This window comes from Strix aluco, chromosome 4 (assembly GCF_031877795.1).
Source record: "Strix aluco isolate bStrAlu1 chromosome 4, bStrAlu1.hap1, whole genome shotgun sequence".
Lineage (NCBI taxonomy): Eukaryota > Metazoa > Chordata > Aves > Strigiformes > Strigidae > Strix > Strix aluco.
Window position 1 is genome coordinate 65,202,021 of NC_133934.1, and position 23,865 is coordinate 65,225,885.

The window sequence follows — 23,865 nt, forward strand, 5'->3', positions numbered from 1 at the left end:
AACGCCAAACTTTACACCCTGTCTAGCATGTACGTACTGCATTAATTATAAAGCTTTTTTAAAAAAGGACACTTATCCAAGTTTCATTGACACAGTTATACACTCTTACTCCCATGATTATTTCTTGTTACTATCCTGTTCGGAGAAAAATGAACATGTGAGGATATAGGAAGCCCTGTGAAAATTTACAGTCCTGAACAGGTATTAGATTTTTAAGACAGAACAAAGATCTTCAAATGTTAATCGACCCTATCCAGCTTCTAAAGAACTGAAGATTATGAATGTAAATTGACTATTTAAGCTTGTTTGTATAAAATCTAGCCATTTTTTGTATGCTATTTTTTTTAGAACTGTCATATTAATTGTTCTGTAAGAACAGATGCTCAAATATGGATAGACTGACACTTTATGTGGTGGTGGAAAAATGAATTGCATGTAATCCTAAAAAAGGGAGTAGGTTGCTTGGAGGTATATATATATATCACAAAGAATAGGCAAGATACTAAAAGAAGGAAAAGCTGAAAAGGATAACAGAAAACATGATAGGGAAATGAAAAAAATATCAGTAGTCCTAAAAATTGGTATTACAGAAAAGAGAATTCCATCAAAATTTTCTTTTTGTCTAGGATGAAAAAGGTTGTCCACTTTTTTTTTTTTTTTGCAAGGTTTGTATATTTGAGTAGAAAACTTTGAATTGCTGTTGATAAAATTTTCCACAAATGGAAAGTCCACCACAGATTTTTCTACCAAATTAGTATACTAGAAAAAAACAGCTGTATTATAAAGGCTTTCAATGAAGTTTGCAATGCAAATTGTGACTGAAGAATTACTTTACTTCAAAAGCACATCAGTTACAAAATGTTTAACAAATGTAGGTGAGCATATTCTTACAGTCAGTGATGCTGAACACATTAAAAAAAAAAAAACAACCTTACCCATTATCTTTTATGCAAATTAACCTTTTGTACCAATTGGATTCCTGCTGTTCATACTGATCCCTACAGACAAATAAAACCAGGTTTTCAGTAATATGAGGATGAAACCTTTCTTGACCTAAGTTAACTGCTTAGGTTTTAGATCCCCTTTGAGTTTGGAAATTAAATATCACAACTTTTTAAAAAAGCAAAACATCAGAACATTTAAAATTAACTTTCACACCAACAAAATTGCCCCATACTGGCAATCTCCGGTTTGACCTTGAACCTGCATGTAGTAATGCACATATAAAAAAATGCTACCAATATCGGTTGTTCACATCAAAATGAGGTACTGTCTTTTCATATCACTCCTGGAAAAGACAAATCTGAAGGCTCACCAGTGCTATAATAACAATATTTATGACTGTTTGCAGAACATAGTCTACAAAAAGTGAACACATTACTATTGTGCAAGATCTGCTGAATACATTATATAGAAAATCTTATGAAAATACTGCAGTAATAATTAACAGTATGCATATGATCCGCAAAAGTGCACTGATGAAATTGGTACAAAGGGTAAAGCTGAAAAGATGCAGTTTGGTTTTCATAACAGTTAAAGCAGAGTTAGGCATTGACAGCTGAGAAGAAGGTGGGTATCCTTAACAGGTTGTTTCAGAGTCTGTTATACTTGGAGTATTTTTATTTATAAAGGACTAGTTATAAAATACTCTCTTGGGCATTAACAATCCCATCAACTTAAAATGATCTCTTAGTAATTATTTGTGTATGAAGATGAAGTCAAACATGCTTGTTTGGTAAGAGGTGTTGTTCTCTCACCTTTTGAAAAACTGTATCAGGAAATGTTGCTTTACAAAAAAATTTTGTTATTTCTTTTTATATCCTGGAAGAATATTATGTCTTTCTGCCCACTTCTCCATTTTTTTCTTCTTTGTTTTGCCTTCCTAGCTGCTGGAAGGTGTACATTTGTATGAGGCAAAAGAGGTTGAGAAGACAGGTGAACCACCTCATGTTTTGCAGTCTTAGTTTAAGGAAAAAATTAATCTTAGTTTAGGGAGAAACTATTATGAGAAAAATTTAGTTTAAGAAAAAAAACTTGTTACCCTTTTGAAGCTTTGTATTTTAAGAAAATTGATTTGCTGGCCTTTTTTTACTTTCTAGCAGTCCCCCACCCCACCTACAGCCTCTATTTTTAAAGGACACCAGTACTGGGGATGAACATAGTATTTGGGATGAACATGTTACTGTATTTTAAGAAACTCTGCTCACGATCCCACGATCTGGCGCTTTCAGCACCTGCTGCAGAGTCTGCTTTCTACAGCAACAAATTGTGTATAAAACCTGGGCCCTGGCAGCAGGATGCTGGGAATTTCTGGAATGTGAGCAAAAGTGAGAGTCACAGCTATTGCTGGAGCTGGAAGAGACACAAAAGGAAAAAGATGTGTTACCAATTTATTTAACAGATACATATTTTGCACCTTGGTCCAACCTCACTCAACTTTTGTTCAGAAGCCCTGGTTCCCAAGGGGGAAGAGAAGGCAGGCCAGAACAGTGCTTGAAGCCTGAGGGGTTTTCCTTCATCAGTACATTTGGGATTGTGTCTGTGCGGGCATGTGTGTTACCATGGGCCGTGACTCTCTTAAAGTGCACACTGATGATCCAGACTGTACCTTCACCTTGTGTTTATACAGAAAGTCTGTGACTATATTAGGATAATTATAGAGGCAAGCGTTTGCCTTCCCTGGTTAGCGATGCCATATGGGAAGCGAGCCACCAGGAGGTACTCAGCCCACATGTTAAGTCTCGCCTTACACTGATCCCTCCTGCTGCCGTCTTGGGAAATGCACTATTTGGGAAGCCATAGTTCGGTTTGAATGTCATCACGATCATTAGCGATGGCCTTAACTACATCTATTACTGTGTAGTCATTATTCTGAAACAGAAAATAAGAGCCTCCAGTCACTTCACCCGTTTTAATATCGTATTTTCCCTTAGGACCACTCCTGGATGATGGTGGCAGGGAAACAAACAGGAGCACAAGTTCTGTTCACCATAGATGTCAGCTGAAATGGAAAGCACATATTAAATGGTTCTGTAGGAAGTGAAAGAGAACTAGATTCAACATGGAAATTCATATTTAGGATCTTGAGGAGAAAGATAGACATCAAAGCACAGGCAAACTTAAAAACACTTTTCCTGTGCTTTTCATGCAACTATTAGGAGTCCTTAGGCTACCAGTCAACACTGTCTGTTTAGAAAAATCTTGGCTCAAATATGCAGTTTTAAGGCATGAACTGAAGAAATAAATACCCAGCCAAGTCTGTTTTAATGAGAGTTTTTAATCTTAGTTATTTTGGCATCCATTTCTACTGATGTCAAGGCGCTACATCAATGCTTTCGTAGCACTCAAGTTTATAGATAGATACATTTTTGATTAATAACTAGCATTTATTGTCTGACATGATCTCACTCTGAAATGTCTAAGTGAGCACAGTATTGGAAGCACTGATGTGATTTAGGTAGATCGTGTCATTCAGTAACAGTGCGTTGTAATTCTATAGAGGTCCTAAATATTGAATGTGTTTTCTTCTCGGCTTTCTCTAGCACAACTAAATTAAATTAAGATTTCTCTTTTCTCTGCACCCTATCTTACTATTTCACGCTGAAGAACCTTACAGTGGAATCCACAGAAGTACCTTTTTATGTGAAAAAGGAAAATTCTATCATTTGCTACGGGATTGAATTTGGAGCAAAGGTTCTGGTATTATTTTTTAAAAGTAAATAAAATAGGAATCATTAACCATAGCAATAAACATTTATAATGCTTTTCACAAATATTATTGTATCCTTTAAATGCGTGTTTTCATGGAGAAACAAGGAAATTATTTTGATTTGATTTTAAATGAAACAACAGTTTATGTTATTACAAAATCATTGGTAGACAGTAATGACTATTACTATTACTAATAGTGACAGCTATTCCTAAACAGTAACAAGCTCCAAATTCTGTAATACATTTGCATAAGTATGTAATATTTTGACTTTTTCATTATTTTTCATTATTAGTCAAACAAACCAAGTAGTCTAATTGAATTGCAAGGAATGTAAAATGTGCTGTAAGTTTAAGCAGATTCTACTCGAAGTGCCTCATTTCCCAGTCAAGTTTAGATCAGTTAAATTTGTAGTAGGTCTATTTGCTCTGCCATGACTCTTTTTGAGTACTGTGACTCCTAGAACGCTGCACACGTGAAAATGAGGTATCTAGTTGGTGCCTGAGCTCTTTGCTATGGGTACAACAGCAGGGAACATGGATTTTCAGCTTGGGAAAGCTTCTCTTAAGCTTGATTGACATATCTTAATTGCATTTATATTCTCTCTTAGGTTATTCTAAAATAATCATTAAGAATTATAAACATTGCCGAGACTTTTAGCATATATTTTAACCACACATTACAAATTATGTCTGATAAAGGGATCTTCCCGTGGATCTTATGTTAAATCTTATTCTGTTAAAAAAAGAAAACCACAAACTAGAATTGTTTTTCTGATAACATACATCAGCAAAACATAAAACCAGCATTTTATGTTGCTTTTACTTTGGTATGCAGATACAATCAGCACTGCTACTGAAATCAGCAGATGTCTTCAGGAGTTTAAAACAAAGTAAATCCACATTGAAGTTCCCAGCAAACCTATACTAGTTATCTTCATTCTTGTCACTTGCAAAACTGTTCTTTGACTGTCTTTGTTTTTGATAGATCTACTCACTAGATGACTCAAATTTTTTGGTAAAACCCTCACTTATAGACTACCCTGGAAAGTAATTTCTCTCCAGTTCATTCACATAACTGAAAAAACCTGGAAATTATATAAAGTCAGCTCACAATTTTCAATATGGTTTTCATGTTAAAAATTCAGAAAAGTTGTTGTATTGCTAACATTCTGTGTATGAGACTCTAAGCTTGTGGCATTTTCTTTATTGAAAACATGTATATTGTCCCAAGTCTTCCTGAAAATTATGTAGGTTCCAAAATAGCTGTCATCTGCATATTACAGTTGCTATTCCCTTATACATCTTCACAATTTCAGCATCCTTTTTTTGTGGGGAATTAGAGACATAGCAGCAGTAATGTGCACTGGTGCAAAGTTCCCATCTCTTCATATCTGGTTTCGGGTTTTTTTATGGCACAAAATTTCTGTGCAATAGAGAGTTGAAATTCTCTACCTTTCCGTCACTGACTTTTTGTTCTGTGTTTTTTCTTTCAGGCAAGGACAGATGGTTCCTACCAAAGTTTTCATTTTGGGGGCTGAAGAGGTGTTTCGTTCTGAGCAAATAGTGGCATTTATGGTTGAGGTGAGCAGCTGATTGAACATTATAAGCAGGGCTGTGAAAGGCTAAAAGTCACCTGGGGAAAAGCTACAAATACCGTGGTGGGCTGGGGTTGCTGAAAGACAGAGGTAGGTTTGCATTAGGTTGCTCTGAGCACTCTTTTTTGGAAGGCACCTTTATGTTCTGATGAGGGTTGGTAAATTGGTATCCAGGGTCTAAGGGATTTGGGTGTGTCACTGTTGGAGAGCCTGTGTGCTGGCAGCTGTCTAGGATCAGCAGAGGAATTACAGAAAAAACACTTAAATGAATCTGTGAAAATGTGTAGTTGATCTTGGGCCTTGTATCTTGGAGACAAGGGCACCAGAGAAAAATTATGAAGAAATGTCTCAAAATGTTCTAATTTGTTTTAAGTGTAGAAAGAAAAAGTGTTCATTTTACATGATGGTGTAGTAGTAAAAATCTAGTTTAAGAAGACCCTTATGATGAGGAGTGCAGTGTTCCTGGAAAGCAGAAGATGCTGGTCAAAATGAAAGTGCAGGTAAAAGTTAGGAAAATCTGGTATGTTACATGAACATAGTTTGACAAAGAAAAAATAGGCCTTTTAAAAGCAAGCCCATGCTGAATGCATTTCTCTGGATCTGAATTTGTTTGCTTTCCCCGTAGTTTTTAAAAACTTCATTAACAAAATTATATTTTCCTTGCTGTGCAAACTGGACACTTTGCAACTTTAATTTGGATATAATTACAGATGGAATTCAAAGGTAATATTGAATGAAAAAGATGGGACTAGCAAGCTTGTTGAAATAAAAATAATTGCTATGGGGTGTATTATGTTTATTGTCTGGGTATTACAGAAACAGTTATTCTGGAAACTGACTGGAAATCAGCACTTTATTGAAAGGTCACTAATATAATAAAAGTTATAGAAGTATATATGGAGAGTATATAGAACTATATATGGAGATATCGACAATCCATTGAAGAGGAGCATCAAATGTAGGTACCAAGTACAGCATCTTAACTGAGAAGTGAAGCTGTGCTGCTAACAGGTAAGAATACAAAGGAAATTCTGGGCAGAGGTGAAAAGTCAAATTTATGCTGACATGCAAGTTAGGAATGATAAGGACAAATTTATCTTTAGGATAAATCTCTTAAGTCAGTAGGTGAGCTTTATTTATGATACCAAATGTTTCACATGGAAAACCTGTATGCCATTTATTTTTTGTGCAAAGCTATTTCTACACAGGGCATAAGAACTTGGGGTTTTTTTAGCCTGACTGTGGAAACCCCTTGAAATACAGCACCTTCACTGACAAATGTGTTCAGCTACTTTATTCAAATAGTAGTGGCAAAAAAATCTCCCAAACCCTATAATCATAATAATTGTTGCTAGCTTGGCAAGTGAGTTTCTTAGTGCACTCTTTCTGTGTGGAAGAGGATAGTGAACTTGTATCCATGGAGCAAGATGCTTGGCTGTGTCTTTGCTGAAGTAGGTGTTCTTCTATTTTTAATGCTAAATGGAGTATACTTTTCAAGACATTTTCCTGGTTTCCCACAGAGGTCACTGCAAACAACTAACATGTTATTCAGATGGTAATAGGCATCATCTTTGAGTACCCTTGTAGAGTAAACAGTTTCTAATTTCTCCATGAAAGCATTCCACTTCCACAGTCTGCAGCTATGGAGAACAAAGTAATCTCCTAGACATTTCTCTAAATATCTTATAAATGTGTTCAGTTTGTCAAGTTTATTACAATACAGCACAAAGGCTATTATGCTAATTGCTCAAAGCTGGAACTTTACATGGAAACCCTCTTTCCGGTTCTACTTTTTATGGCAAGAAAAATAGTTGCAAGGGTTAAATCCGGTTTTAAGTTGCAACAATAGGCTTAACGTGACTGTGTACATTTGACTATCTATATGCATCTATGTGAAACTCTTAGGGTACTGTCAGGCTTAACTTTTTTCATGCTTAGCATTTTAAGAATTTCAAAGAACCAATGATAAAAAGTCCTAAGTCCCATGAGGACTTTTAAAAAATAAGAGGCTTTTGATATGTCTTGTTTTACTAGCATTTCTTGTTGGGCAATAGACTTCCATGCTGAAAACTGGGTGGGAGGCAAAAATCCAGAGTTGCGCAAGAAGGTATTTCCATTGCTGTTTTAGTAGATTAACTTGTGTCTGAAGAAAAACATGACATAGAAGAGGAGGGAAGAATTGTAGCAATCTTCACTGATCCACAGTTTTCAAAAATAACATATAAAGTAGGCATCTCTTCCAGGAGGTAATTTATGTCTTTCAGCTCTTGAAGGAAGCTGGTAGTTGTCGGTCTTTTAGTCCCAGTCTTTGGTGTGCACTGGGTAATGAGAGTGAAAATTCTGCCTTGGAGACTTGGGATTTTGCAAATATCTGCTGCTTTGGTCAAGTGAAGCTGGATGTAGGTCTTTCTGGAATCCATGCTATTCCTGAGACACACATGTTGCAACAGGACAATGTGCTGACAGTGGTTTCTGATAGACACCATCCCCTGGAGGAAAACTATTATGTGTGGAGATGCACCAAAGTCTGTTGAGTGGTGGCCAGTGCAGGGAGGACTTTCTCAAGGTTGTGGAGAGGGAGCAGCCATTTCAGGTCACCTGTAAATGGCAGGAAGGGAATGGCAAGAGGGAAAGGGAATCCATCTATCCATGGGTGTCTTTTGGCACTGCCGAGGTCAGGGATGGAGGTTGGTTCCCTACAGCAATTGCCTAGTGCTGGTGAAGGAGGAAGTTTTCCATATACCTTAGTTTGCTCTGTCCTGGTTCATCAAAATGCAGAGGGCTTTGTCGTTGCAATGCAGTAAGTCACCACCTATTTATGTGCCTGTTTTCCACAAGAGAGATGAGGAGGGTAAGGGATAAATCCAATTTCTCCTAATAGTGGTAGACTGCAGAGTGAAGTACATGTGGCTTTCATAAGAGCAGCCACTCCAGATGAGACTGAAGATCCATCTAGCCCAGTTTCCTGTCCTGGACGGTAGCCAAAAACTTATTTCTAGGAAAGAAGACAAGAACAGACTGGTCACATGGCAGTAGTTTCCCAGAATTGCTCCTGTGCTGCCAGTGATTTGTGTTTCATGGACTGCCTGAGCTAGCCAACAGTCTTGGGATTTTTTGCCATATCTCTGCACGTTATCCCTAGGAGACTCTTGTAAGCTCCTAATATTTACAACATCCTTTGCTATGACTTATGTATAAGTTATGTGATTAACCACCCACTTTTGGTTTCCAGCCTGTTTGCTGAGGCATCAACACACAAGAGATTAAATGTGGGTCACTTGGTGTAGTGGCTTTTCAGTATAGATACCTTCATGTAGCATTGCTCTAAATAGGATGCACTTCCTTCTCCAATCTCCTAGGAGTGTCACAATACTCTCCCAGGAGAACCTTATTTGTCACTGTAGCTTAAAGTGCTGGATTTTGGGCCTTTCTGCCCCTCACATGACAAACTAAGAGGACGTTCCCCTCTGGCATGCCCTGTGGAGTCCCTATCATAGTAAATCCATGTGGAAAAAATTATCTGTATTACACCCCAAATACTTTCAAGCAAACCACTCAAGGGCAAAGCAAATGAGAAATAAGTAAATAGCAGGATACGCAAAGAGTAGGACCCTATATTTTATTTTGTAATTGTTTCTATATTCTATTTGTCATAACCACATAACACCACACATGAAGATATCAGGATTCAGTGGAGGTAGTAATGATGCAACTGGCACTGTCCAGGTAGAGCAATGGGGCCTGTTCCGTTTCATTATGTCTGTTTAACCTAGGGTGTGTGCAGTTGGTGTGACAACCACATCTGTTGGACATTTTGTGCATAAATCAATCTACTTTGTAGTAGACAAATGGGACAGAATAGGGAAGTGACCCTGTTGGCATTATGAAAAAGTCCTCTGATTATGTTTCTGTGCAATAATGTTCAAATATTAATATGCTGAGGAAGTGGGTTCTTCCTTTTTACTGCTGAAGTGTTTTCATCTAGTGAAGATGCTGTGAGAGGAGTAGTCCTAAGCAACTCTGCCTGTATATCCTCTCCTGCCAGTGTCAGTCAGATATGCTGTGTTTGGATTGAGGGAAGCCTGATTTTGAATGAACTATAAAGTAGCTCTTCTAGCTGTTCAGCAGGAGGAACTTGCCTTAATGCTCATCTAGTCCTGATTTTGTCTCTGAAGTAGGTTGAAAATGCAGAGTGCCTGTTAAATTTTAAAGAGGGTTTGTCACTTCAGCCAAGGTTTGAAGTGACATGCCTGAATATTAGCTCTCACATGGTTCTTATGACTTTGGAAAGAACTGATGGACACAGCTTTTTCGAAAACATTGGTGTTATTCATAGGACCCAGTTTTGTACTCTAGGACTGTACCTCTGTCCTCACCTCAGTGTTGTAGGTGAAGGGTGAGCAGACAGGGTAATAAGGCTGTGGTTCTGAATACATACTGTCATGGTTTTAGTTTAAATAATGATTTCCTAATCAATGGCAGCCTGTAATCTCATGGTATTATTAGATGCCATTTCATAGACAGCTGATGTTGAAATATGTGAACCATACAGTGCTATTGACTTAACTACTGCCTGTGCATGAAGAAAGGTTTGTGAGATGATGTAAAACTTATGCCAGGATACTTTGTCACTGCTACAAACTTATAACATATGAATGTCAAGGATAGAAATGATTGTTGAGGCAAAAGTTAGAACGTAAGTCATGTTATCATGTTCTAAATTTGAGTTTTGGTGTGAGGTGGAAAACAGAATTATGAAATTTTAATTTTTTTTTATTACAAAGGGTGTTGACAAATTTTGACTGTACTTGGATGTAAGCAGTTATCTGAATCTTTTCTTTTGCTGTCTGTGGTTACTGGCTTGTGTGGGTGGGAATAATCCATCAAACACAACAGGGAATTTGCTGTGGAGACTGGCTGAACTCCTTAAAGACTGTTCCTGCTATACAGGGAAGGAGTTATCTGTACTATTAAGGTGAACCATGTGATTTGGTGCCATTTGTGGGCTTAAATATGAAGTGCCGGGATTTTCAGAATTGAGGCCCAACAACACTAAGAAATATGAACGGTAATGGTAAATTTGGGGCAAGGTAGCATGTTGGGGTAGATTAACTAAACTCAGCGGAATTCATATTCATAAAGATTAATAAGTTTGCATAAAAAATAAGGAACAGGCACATTTACATGGGTGTGCATTCTCTGTGTGGTTTAAAAATATTACTTGTGGAGGGAACTGTTTATAACATGAGACATTTATTTTAAATGCCTTCTGAGAATGAGTTAGAGACACTCTGAAATTACCAACCTGATTTACACAGTCTGACCACAGTGGGTATTTCCAAAAAACGCAGGTATCGATCACGTAGTGTTCAGCACCAGCCAGCTACGCTATAACTGGCACACTTTTCTTGATATTTTAAAACTTGTTTGTTTCATTATCCATGACTTTGACCCTGAACATCTGAGTTCTCTGTTCAGTGCATGTCTGTGATACATGTTTAAACCATTAAGATGCAACAGTAAACTGGGGTTTATTTAGAATAGCTACCCTACAAGCTAGTTAGATAAGAATTCACCATTTGATTTTATTTCTAATTTCCTGATGGATTGCAGAAAAAAAATGTTCAGGTCACACTTATTGAGCTAATTAAGAATATCAGTAACAGTTGACCTCTGTCCCTCGACACTCATGCAGATGGCTCCAGCTGTGTCATTGCCGGGGGGGCTTGGCTGGCATATCCATATTAGCTAGAGGGACACAGCATTGCTGTGCCTGTCCTGGTTCATACCTCAGCCTTCCAACCTGTGCCAGTCTTCTGGATTTCAGGGAGCAACTGAGAATGGTGTCGCCCAATAGCTCTGCCAGCAGGAGGTACGGCAGCTCTTTTCATCTACCTCAGGTTACACTAGTAGTATTATTTTAAATCAACTTCTTCAGCCTTGCCAACTTTTTGGTAGTGGCACAGCTTTGAATAATGGGCTGTCAAAGCTGCTTGCAAAATCCTTTCGGTTTCTTCTTGAGAAGTCAAGGGCAGACACAACTGCACCACGAGGCAGTTCGAGCAGCATAATTATGGGGGCATAAGCCCTAACATGCACAGAAGCTTCTAACTAGAGGGCTTCCAGTAAGGGAGGTAGATGTGCTGGCAGAAAAAAATGCTCCTTGCAGATCTGCATTCTTCACTGTGGCTTCTCGCAGTGCAGCTTTCCAGGGTAGCCTTCTAGGGGGATGCAAGCAGTGCAGTGTTGGTGCTGTCATGCTGCAGTGAACCCCTTCATCAAAGATTAAACTTGCCATGACAACACAGGGTTCCTTGTCTTACACAGTTCCCAGTATAAAATAAGCTGTCTTGGGAGAAAGAATGCTTTTTAAAAAATCTGCCTTCACATTACAGTTTGAGTTAGCTGTTTTCCTAAATGACTTAACATTTTTTTACCATTCTGAATATAGATAAAACTTAATGTTTGCTGATATGGAAAAAAAGTCTTTTACCCCTCCTTACACAAGATTTTTTATGCCCTTCCTTACACAAGATTTTTTATGCCATTCTTTTCATCTATGTTTTAGCAGTACAAAGGAGATCAGTTTGAATTGCAGCTGTATCAGCTGATGTGAATGTCAGGCAAAGGGTTTTAGGCAGCTGTAAAGATAAGAATAATATTAGTATGATTTATTTTGCTCTATATGAACTTAGTCAGAAAGGAAATACATTCCTAGTGTCTGAAACCATGAGATATTTATAACATCTTTTTTTTTCCTGAATTTGGAGTATACGTGCTGTGTCAATAAAGCAGGCTTGTGCATTGTTTGTCACGTCCCCAGTTTTGTTCCTGGCTCTGTATTTAGTGCATGTGTTGCCCTGGTCTCCACTGGGAGGGAATAAAAAAATTGGTTTCATTTATTGTTTGTACTTGAGTTCTAAGAATATATTTACAGGTTTTTAGTTTTCCTGTAGGTTCTCAGGCAGAAGATGATAACTAATTTTCTAAGCTGTTAGCCATTATGTAGAGTTTTAATGAATCTGTCCCTCTTTGAATTGATACTTTTCAAGAGGATTATCTAAAGCTTCAGACAGCAGCACTCTCAAATGCTGAGCCAACCTATGATTTTCATAGTGCAGTTAGTAAACTCCCTTAAGTTCCAAAAAAATGCAAAACTTTAATGTCCACATCTAATAGTGCTGCAAAAACATTACTTTTTTGAAAGTGACACTTTGATTGTCTGAACAGGGAAATGTGAAGCCAAACTAGAATGGTGTAACTCTAATAGTAGTAATTGTACTGGTGTTACAATAGATGTGAACACTGGCCTTTGCTTACTTGCAGAGTGGTAAGAATGAACTGGAACAAGTCATTTGTATTTCAGAGCAAGTGCCCTTGGCCAAGTTTTACTGCCAAATACTACTCGTATCTTAAATTCATAACCTATGAACTCTCTTAGCCATGTAGATTCTACTGGCTTCCAGTCTGACTTAGACATTTACATTCTTACATCACTTCTGAAAATGGCATTTACTCTAGGAGATGCTTGAGGATATTTGGAACCTTTTATCTCAAATCACAATTATTTTTAATCTTCATTCCCTGATCCATCTCCACGCTAGGTTGGTTTTTTCCTAAGTTTTTAAGATGTGTCAGCTCTGATACTGTTCATTTCAATCTTTCTCATTTTTCATCTAACCATGGCATTACCAGGGGAATGCGTGGCAGGGGGTACTTGTACTTTCGGATAAAACAAGTCATCTATATTGAAAATATATGACTAAAACTTTCCGTACATAAAAAGCTTCCAGAATGAGCATGGGGACAATTTCATTTCAAAAATAACTTGTCTAAGAGCACTCCCATGGGAAAAGTAGGATTTAAGGACACATGATGGTCAAGCTTGATCATGATGTGCTACCCAGTTGCTGCCCAGTAGTAAGTTTAAGGTATATAATGCCTTCCTACCATCGCAATATACTATTATTCATGTGCCATGGAAGGAAAATGTTGCTAATAGTTCCGAGATGATGACTAGTAAATGGGGTGTGTCTTTGGAAAAACCCTGAAATGTAAAATTGCTATTGCACAGAAGTAGAGAGAAGTAGCAGTTTCCATAGCTCAGTAAGCTATTCATAGCAAATACTAATGAGTTCATCCACAGGCCAAGTACTGGGTATATGGCAGTCATGAAGCAGAAGCATCTGCAGGCTACATTTACCTGTAGTATAATTCTATTGTCTGCAGTGGAGTGACTTCTGGGTTGAACTTTTCTGTTTAATATCAGTGTAAATATGAAGTTTCAGACTATTTTCTAATGATGCTGGTGTAACTTTTCACACCTTGTGACTCAGATATGTAATATGTCAGGTGGGGAGGGACAGAAAGTCATTGGAAAAGTAGGCAAATAATTCAGATCATGGGAAAAATTCCATGAGATTTAAGGAATTTGAAATTGCAATCTTTTCCATAGCACACCTACTGAAGAACTCTAGGGAAGTCCTTCTCGTTAGCACCAGACACCCATCCTTTAAGTGCCCAACTTTTCTTCACAGGGTTTGAAAACAGACTGATAATGTAGAAAAGATTGTTCAAACAGCAAAGGTCCATTGCTATTTTGTATGGAAAAGAGTGCTAAGATACAGTTCTGGTGCAAAACAAAAATGGCAAGGCTTTGCTATAGTGCAACCCAGATGCAATCCTTCTGCTAGAAAAGTTTGTGTGTCAGAGTAAGGATAAAAATAAATGAGAACAGACGTTTGGTAGAAATGTACATCTTGCTGTGTGCTTTATTGTATTTCTCAATAAGAATTGTTTTTACCATTCCTCCCTGCTGGACGGTATGAAAAAATCCAATGGAAGAGTTTTCTCTTCCATTTAGGCTGAACGAATTGGTGAAGAGCACATGTTTGCCTATAAAATTTTCTAATCGTATTACCACGATGTTATATTTTGTTGACAAGAGAAGACTTTTGTGTCTGTAGGAGGGATTCCTGAATGTGGTAATCTGCTGTTTTAAAGAGCTGGGAGGACAATTCTTCAACAGTGTATGGCTTTAGAAGGGAGGAGACCTTGGTCACAGTTCTGGGATATTTATGACTTCAGTTTCCCCATCGCTAAGCCAGGGGTGGTAATAGGTCATTACCTCCTGTAGAGCGGAGACTCAGTTCCTCACTGAAGAAGGCTCTAACATTAAGAGAAGTCTTTTTTTCTCTCATACATCTATGTGGAACTCCGTTGTTGTACTAATGTGACAGAGTGAAACATGGCCTGCAGTACGCAATGGTTTGAGAGTGTTGTTCCTGAAGTGCATCCTGATCTTTCTATCAAAAAAGTACAAAACTCTACTAGGCAGTTAAATAACCTAGGTATTTTCACTATATAAGGAAATATAAAAGTGGCCTGATGAGGACTTTCTGGTCCATATACTTATTTCTCCCACATAAAGTAGTTGGTTTAATAAAGGTATTATCATTAGGAATAAACCTAATAAAGATATTATCATGACCAAGAAATCTTGTCTTGCTGACCAATGGATATTTGCTCCTTTGAGGCTTAGAATGAAGCACTGGACAGAAGTGGCCATTTCAAACCCCAAGGGCTGGTTTTGAAATATCAAAATGGCTAAAAATAAATTTACATATCTTTTCTGACTTTGACTCTGCATATGATTGGAGAATTCTATGTGTAGTCACCATTTTAATTTAGTACTGAAAGTAGGCTATTCTTATTTAGTGTGCCACAAGCCTCACAAGTGAGTTTTTATGAATATACTATTTTCCTTGCAGTGAATCAGTATTTCCCACATAGTTTTCTACATCTGGCATCAGAATGGCACATTTCCTTCAGACATATGATGACATTGGGTAATAATTTAGAATGCTAAAACTAATGCTGTAATGAGTCAGGCCAGTGCAGACAGGAGCTGGAAGATTCCACACCCTCTAAGGAATCTTTACGATTACATTATTTTCCAGATTTCCTTTTTGTTTCTTCATCCTTCTTCCTCTTCCTTTTAGTCTGGACTTGTCCAGTTGCTTTCCCCTTTGGATCAGTTTTTCTCCTAAATCCCCTTTTAAGCTGTTCTAAGAAACTATTCATATCAGCTCTTTCTGTGGAACCTGTATTATCTGAGCTGGGAAGTAACATGTAGCTGGGAAGTAGAGCACCCTGGAATTAGAGGCCTCATGTGTAGCCTGTGGAAGGAGGTAAGAAGGCTACAATTAACTTTGTTGGGGTTTTGATCTAAAGACTTACACAAGGGCTTTTAATGCAGAATTATTGGTGCTTTTATTCTCATTAACTGGATCCATTTCAGAATGCTGATCTGATTCCTTCTCAGATAAATTTCAACCTTTGCAGTGACCACACTAAGCCTCTTGAATGCAGATGTCTTCTAGTGACCACTTACTCCTGTTTTCCATTGAGCAATTTCTCCTGTAATTCACTGGGAAAGAATCATAAAGCAGTTCACCTTATTAAAACCTCAAGATATCTAAAGATGGCACAGATTGCAACAACAATGATGCAGCATCCTGTATATGGCTTTACAAAGCACATTTCAGCTGGTCTGGTCTGAATGTGATCTCACCCTGGTGCTATGCACTCACTGGCACGCTCCCACAGCGTGTGGTGGCTGGTTTTACATAAACTTGGCATTAGGAGCAAGAAGAAGAGTGCTGGGACAAGAAGTGCAGAATTCAGACTCCGCGGCTACCTTCCTGTAAAAAATTGTGGCAGTACATGAATGGTGCTGTATTTCAGGCTCCTAAATAGCCCTGTTGGCAATGTGGTACAATTTATTTTTTTATGTTGGCACCATATAGTGTCTGTGTTAGCAAGGGTCCGAGGAGCTGTGCCTAATTGCTTTCATTCATCACACCAGTTTACTCAGCACCATTATTATCTCATAACTTGGCCTTGTTTTTTGGTGGTTTCAACTCAGTGACAACATTATAACATTACTCAGAATGTGCAGATGGAAAAGATGCACTGAGATGGTGACTGTCTGAACAAGGACAATTTGTTTCGTATTTATCATTGGCTTTTTATGACCCTGGATCAAGAAAATGCTTCATGAGAGGATAAAATTGTGCACATACTCATGTCAAGATGGGCAAAGCTTCTCAGGGAAGATTGAATATAGTGTTGCTATACCATGGTGGAATTCCTAATGATGAGCTTTTTTTTATTGCAGTTGCCAATTGATCACTTCAGGAAGTCACAGTGAAGAAGAATTTTCTTTATTTGATTTGAAAATTCTTACTTGCTGTTTCTGAAAAAAACAAACCAACCAAAACAAAACAGAAAACCACCAGCCACTGTTTTCTGCTTGAAAAGATTTGTCCTTAGGAAAGATTTTTATTTCCTCCCCACCCAAGACGGAGAAGAATGTCTTTAAATGTCAGTGAAAACATTGCACACAGAGACAAAACTATATTTTCAAATCACTTCAAAATTGACTAGAAAGAGAGGGAAATCTACCTGTGATGCTTTTAACGTCTGAATTTTTTGTGTTTAAAGGGACTGAACTTTAATTAGGTATCTCCTGTCTACTACTACTGCAAGCACAAGATAACTGCCAGGCAAAAGCCCTATTTACTGCCTCCCAGGAACAGAGGGCAAAGCAACAGACCAACAAGTGCTGAGTCCTCATTCACTGATAAATTAACACTGATAAATGCACATGTTAACCAGAGAAATCATATTAAATTGGGTGGTGGTTCCAGGAATACAGAAAACCAATACAAATCAGTGAAAGAAGTTTCTGAAAGGGTGTGTTTTCTGTAGTTTACTGGACATGTTTAATTCAAGTAGAATTTATGCACCAGTTCTAACATGGTTCTGATATGCAGAAATGGTTTAATATTTCAAGACTACAGTTAGTCTTCCTTGTCATGCTGTGAAGTTTCTAAATCATCCTTCCACAGTGGAAATTATAGTCTCCTTTTTTTTTTTTTCCATGCTGACATTGCTATTCCTGTGGTTAATCTAGGATATGAAATCAGCAGCATGAGGATCGAAAGATTGACTCAGCATGCTTTGTGAAACAAGCCACTCTGGTTTATTGCCTCCTTTGTTTCATTTGGTGTATAGGGGAGATTTCTTCAGCTGCTCACAAAACGCAAGCCAGCAGAGGCCTTATTTTGTGTCCTGGAAATGCCATGATATTTCAGGGCCTTAGGACAAAAGAGCGTAACAGCTGCATTACGTCTCATTACAGGTTCATCTAGAACAGTATCTTGACACTCCTAGTGACCAATAAAAAATGATTGGGAAAGAACAGGAAAAACATATGAAGATACTTTACACTATTACTTTTCCTTTGTATTTTTCCAGATGCCAGAAATTTGAAGTTGAGGAACTTCTTGAGCCAAAAGCAGCATCTTTGTGTTCAATAGGCCTTAGGATTTTCCCTCATTAATTTGTCTCCTCACTGCCTGAACCCCTGGAAGCATTTAATATCCACAAATAGGTGTAGCAAAGAATCCCACAGTTTAACTATTTGTTGTGAGAAGAACACATTCCTTCAGTTTTTGCTGAACCTGCCACTTGCTACTGTCAGTTTTTGCCCAGTTTTTCTTTTAGATTGGAATCAGTGATCCATCATTCCTTGTTCTCCTTAAGCATTCCATTTACAACATTACAGAATTTTGTCATGTTCCCTCTGTCATCTCTTTTCCATGGTAAAAAGACCTATTCCGCTTACTTGTTTATCATCCTATAACTCTTTCTATCTTTGTTACAGTTTTCCTCTGAATTTTATCTTGTTCTACTGTACAGGTGTCCTTCCCTTCCTCCCGTAGTCAGCCAGATCACCTCCCATGTCCTTGGAAACTTTGATACTTGAAAACTATTAGGGTGGTTCAGCTTGTGCCTTTTCTCATTTTTAATACTATAACTGCCTGATGATAAAAGGGCCATCACTACTGCCTCTGCTGAAATCTACTCTTATGTCTGTACTGTCTACAGTGCAATTAAATTGCCATGCAAGCAACCATAACAATCTGTGGTTTTGAAATTAGGTATCATCATTTCATGACAAGATCAATATGTTACTTGAAAGATTATTATTTATGTTTGAGAACGATTAGCTGGAATCAAAGAGAACAGCTATGAGGGTGATAAGAAGACTGAAGTAATTACATTCTGCAAAGAGATAAAGGGTATACGCTGTTGAAAAGGACTATAGGTGCTTTTTACAGAGACAATATTGTAGGTATTTTCACAGAGACATATATAGGAAGGAAAGACCTATTTATGCAGAGGTACTGCATGGGAAAACATTGAGAGTGTTGAATTAATTCTGGGCAAAGGTAGATTGGAAGTTAGAACTTTTTAAGTATTTGAAGAGTAATGTTTCTGCAAGAATTTTTGCAATGGCAGATGTGAAGGCAGGAACATTAAATCTTTTTAAGATGGTGCCCCAGAGAGGGGCAGTAACATTTGGCTAGCGGGTGCATTTTTGTTTCCTAGAAGCTTGGAAGGAGATTGAGTTGCTGTTTCTCTGCATCATATTTATATTGTATTAAGCCTCTGTGTCTGTGCAGTCACTGTCTTCAGAGACAAAAATTTGAATCCGAGATAGCAGTTCAGGGTTTAGCATAGAGAGCAAAACTGCGTTTATTGAACATTTTTCATTATCAGCTCCTACTGTAATGTGCATATGTGCTCCCAATACCAACTCGGTATGAGTGTGCTGTTAGCAAAGTAAACTGATCAAAACATCTACCTTATTTCAGTTAAAACTAAGATAAATATTCTTTTAATCCAAAAATTGATAAAAATATCAACAGGTTTTTTCCTAATTAATTGACTAGATTGGCATCTTTTTCAATATATTTGGAAGAAAATTCTTCTTGCAGTAAATACTTTTTCAGTTATCTGTAAGTGTAAGGTCTTAATGGCAAATCTGGTTTGGTTTGATTTCATCTGGTTTGTTCTTTCAATTATTAGGTAGTCAGGTAGTCTTTAAATAGCCTCTCATGCTACACAGCTGAGACATCATCTCTCAAATGTGTTTGGAGACCTACAGTGTTAGTATTCAATGATGATATCATGAACCAAAAATGTACCTGTATTCAGATGGGAAACAGGCGCTTTTAATTTTGAAAACAAGACAGCATTCAAATATGTTATTTAAAGGGAAAAGGAAAATGTATTTTAGCAAAACTGTCATTACTGAAAATAAATTTAAAATCTCGTTCATTTCACCTTTGTAAAAACAGAGGTAGCAATTCAGAATATTACCTACAGTCTTGTTGTATTTACTGTGAATTTTTATTTACTTTTCAGCCCATGGTGCACTTTGAATAAACCTTAACAATGGTTTGCAGGTGGCAAAACTGAGCATGTTTGAAAACATTAAAGATATTTCACATACATTTTCTTCACATTTCATTTATGGAAAGTTGAATTCATGGCTTCTTAAGCCATTTTTATGGAAAAGTACTTGTGACATTGATAGCTTGGTGACAAAACCAGAACGACTCTGCTGTTTTAGGGTTAGATGTACATTTAATATGCATAAGACCAAACCACCAGTTTTTAAACACTGAAATCCAACAGCATTTGCTTCACTTCATTGACCATATTGCCTCTAAGCAAAGTTTTTATTCATATCAAGAAATTCCTTTTTTCCTTTTCCTTTTTATTTTTTTTTTCTTTCAGTAAGAATATCCTCTGGCTAATACTTCTTTACTTTGAAAACCACAGCCCTCTTAAACTAGACAAAACTATACTTTATGGTCCTTCAGAATGAAGCTTAGAGATGATTTGGTATAACTACCAGCTCAGTGAATGCCAAATCCTTGGTGTTGCTAAACCTGTGCAGGTGTTTCCAGCTGACCAATGTGAGGCTAGGGTTTGGTTAGGGTATTGCTTTAAATGCTTCTGCAGTCAAGCACCATGTAAAATTCTGCCATAAAATATGAGAGTCTGCTAGTGTTGTGACAGGCTATTGAGCCCAGCAGTTTCCTTTTGCAGCTGAACTGTCTGTGCACGGAGAGCAGTGAGGTTAGAAAAAGCTAGAGTGGAATTATGAATACTCTGACCCTGGAGACACTTAAAGGCTAATGGCATTTCTATGCAGCTTTCTCTTGCTTGCAGAGATGCCTCTGTTTCCTTTACTGATGCCGTTTCTTGGCTGAACTGTAATACAGATATTGTAATGAATTACAGCAGGCACAAAACAGTGAGATTAATTTACAAACATCAAAACTAGACAAAAACAGATTCACATTTAGTGGAAAATAAAAGAATTATTTTCTTTTATGTTTTCTTTTTAGTTGAATGTTTGTTTAATTTGCACTAGGGGGAAGTCGCTATTCTAGAATAAGTTTGCCTGGATAGCTATTTTGTGCAATTTATCTCTGAGGAGATGCATCCACCCACAGACCCAAGGGAAGCTTGTCCTAATGATCATCTTGTCTCTCAGGCAGACCCACTGGCGCAGGGCAGTGCTAAACATCACTTATGTATTGCTTCTAAGACTATTCTCCAGAAAGCCCAAACATTACCCTTGGCAATGTGGAGCTGAACACAACCCTGAAGAACCCTGGATCCATATACTTGTTTGAAAAATATGACACCTAACAGTTTGTTTGTTTCAAATCACTGAGATATGTCAGGTAAGCCTTGTTTCTGCCTTGTCAAAAGATCAGCTAAATCTAGTTGTCCTGTATTCCTAGCCCTGCACTTCTCAAATGGGTCTCAGAGAAAGAGCGCTGAAGATTGCACACACGTTGATGTTTATACTGGAGAAAATATGCCCTTTCATGGAATAATTCCAGTTACTAGGTGATCTGGTAGTTACCTGTTCAGAATCCTGTTGATTATCATCTTCACCCATTTGGCCTGAGGATCTAAACAGATTTGCTGGCTGTTCTTTAGTGTTGCTCTGCAATGGAATGAACATTTCACTTCAGTTAATATTGACACCTAAGGAGGTCAGAGGAGTATGCAGACAAGGCTGAGGATTATAAGTTTAAGGGCTGCCAACCTTTCAGCATTTGTAAGTCATAATTTCTCTTGCCTGCTGACTTTACTTACATGATTTCCACAGCATTGCAGTGTGGGCCCTTAGGAATGATTTCTACGTTGGCCAGGTGCTTTGGCAACATTAATCCTCTGACAGTCTGGATGCAGTGGCACCGCAGTTCCGCTGCCAGCATCATCTCTGTGAGGAAAGGAAAGGGAAGCTTATAATGTCTGCAACTGAACCAATCTAATAATGAAAAGATTAATTAGAGAAAGCAGAAGGGATAACAAGTTCATGCCTCAAGGTATAAATGGATTGCTATTCATGGGTTTAAGGTAGTACCTTCACTGAGCACGAACAGGGTGTTTGAGATCTGCAGACTTTGTACAGGTAACAATTTATAAATTCCCATTACTATTACAGTTATTTTGGCATCGCATGACATCAAGTGCAATGAAAGGCTACTGGAAGTGTGTGGCTTCTATCTTATGAGAGGAAGAAAAACCTACCTGAGGAGGCAGACAGCTGCTCCTCGTGAATACAGCCTGGAGGTGAAACTTGTTTGAGCTAAAATTTTACATTGGTACCCGGTGTGAAAAAGCCACGAAAACATTCAGCTTAGAAGCTTAATCAAGATGCTAGGAAAGGTGTGGGGGCCTCTGAGGAAGCAACTCCGGGTGAGGGCTAGGAACAAGAAACCCAACCAGCTTTGGAATAGAGTTTGATTAAATTATGCCACACATTGTACAGCACTCAAGTCCATGGACTGGATTTGCTATTGCCTGACAGTCCTTCCAGACCCATGTTGCCCTAGTGAAGCAAAAAACAAATGTTATCCCAGCTTTAAGAATTGAGCACGGAGCACCAGCAAGGTGATGGAAGTTATTCAAGAACACCAACCATGAAGCCCAGGGCTTTCCCCACTCCACCCACTGCAGACACAGGAATATCTTCCTGATTTCAAGTCAGGTATCACAGGTAAAAAATGCACAATCACAACTCTCACATTTGTCCATTTTTTCTCACTAAGGCAAGCTGCCTCTTCAGCTTGAAATTCCTGACAGTTGAACTGTGGAATATATTTGAAAGAGGAGATTCAGTACTTTGAGGGCAGTATCAACAAGAAGCAAAGACAAGCTTCAGATAAATGGATGTGGGGCACACAAACACTCTTACTGAGAGGAATAGGGCTGCAGGAGCCGAAATCCCAGTCAGTTCATCAGTCCTCTCTTACTGTGGGTAGTCTTGACATCCCTTAAGACCAAACAGCAAACCCCTTTACCTCACCCTGTGCTAGTTCTTGTACCTTGATATGATCATCCACCTACGTCCCTTCTTCACTTATCTTGCACGCAGCTGAATCTGCTGGTGCTTCTCTTGGCTGACCGACACCTCCCTACCTACCTGGCAGAAAGCAGAAACAAATGCACTCGAAAGTCAAGCATTGGGAAGCACAGAGCATCCCAGCAGAGCAGCAACATCCCATCTGCAGACTCAAGGGAAGAAAATGAGATTCCCAAAGGCTGTGCCAGAGCTTCACTGCAGGCGTGTGTAATGATACAGGTGTCCTGGTAGCCAGTTGTCCAGCCTGGAGATATGTGTCATCCCAACATGAAGCCAGGATGCAGTATGACCAAGCATCTACGTGGTGCTCAGGCTTGGAAGCATTCCAGACCCCTTGGCATACTTTCTGCCCACAAAATACTTTTTGGACTTTCCCAGCAGAGTTTGTTTTTTTTTTTTACCCTCATGCTTCACAGGAAAGAGCTCTCAACAGATGGCTGTTGATTAGAAATATTGATTCAAACTAAGTCGGATATTCCAAGCTTTCATCTTAGGCCCTGTTATCATAAAAGCAGCATGAAAAGTGATAGCGATGCAATATGCCACACAGTTACTGCAAGCTATCACTTCTGAGGCCCTGGCTGTAGTCTCCTTTTTCTCAGAATATTTAAGGTACAAGTTCACCAATGTCAGTGAATTTCCACTAGCAGAATAATAATAGGAGACAAGAAATAGGCCCACTCTGACAGTCTATGAATATGTTTTTCTTGACCTGCTACCTCACCTGAAAGACCATGTGAGTATAGAAGTTTGCACATCTTGAAAACATTCTGTTTAGCTAAACCATATTGTAGAAGAGTTGTAATACAAAGGAAAATAAATTGAATTTTCTTACCAGGAAAGTTGCCCATAAAAGAGAGAATGAGGAGGGAGATTACAGTCTTGCTATCCATGACTGCTCTCTGTGCCTTCCTATGGTGAACTGAAAACAAACTCTGCTGTGTCTTCAGACCCACATGGGACTGCTGACACTGTTACACTCCAGAATTTGCTTCTTATGCACATGTACATACAGATAGAATTACTCTTGCTCTTGTCTTTTGCCACAGCCAGAACAAGTGGAAAATCTGAGGTGAAACAGCTTGTGCTCAGTTTTGCACCTGAAACTGAGCAGTAAGTTGGAGCCACTCTGCTCGCTGTGATTCCTTCTTAATTCCAAGTAAAATACTAAGAGAAAATAACATGCTGGTTAAAGCAGTGAGAGAGGTATTAAGCTTCATTGGTTATCATCATTTATAGCTCAGCACTTGCTTA

The 23,865-nt window shown here is 38.3% G+C and overlaps 1 protein-coding gene across 1 annotated transcript; it reads right to left on the minus strand.

Annotated features, from left to right (window-relative positions):
- Positions 1 to 20,413: 20,413 nt before the first annotated feature.
- On the minus strand, positions 20,414 to 23,347 carry LOC141922143 (growth-regulated alpha protein-like). Its single transcript, XM_074821277.1, has 5 exons — positions 23,336 to 23,347; positions 21,777 to 21,834; positions 21,339 to 21,465; positions 21,103 to 21,186; positions 20,414 to 20,438 (listed from the first exon to the last, which is right to left on the minus strand). The coding sequence occupies exons 1-5, from the start codon at positions 23,345 to 23,347 to the stop codon at positions 20,414 to 20,416; spliced, it is 306 nt and encodes a 101-aa protein (XP_074677378.1).
- Between the last annotated feature and the right edge of the window lie 518 nt (positions 23,348 to 23,865).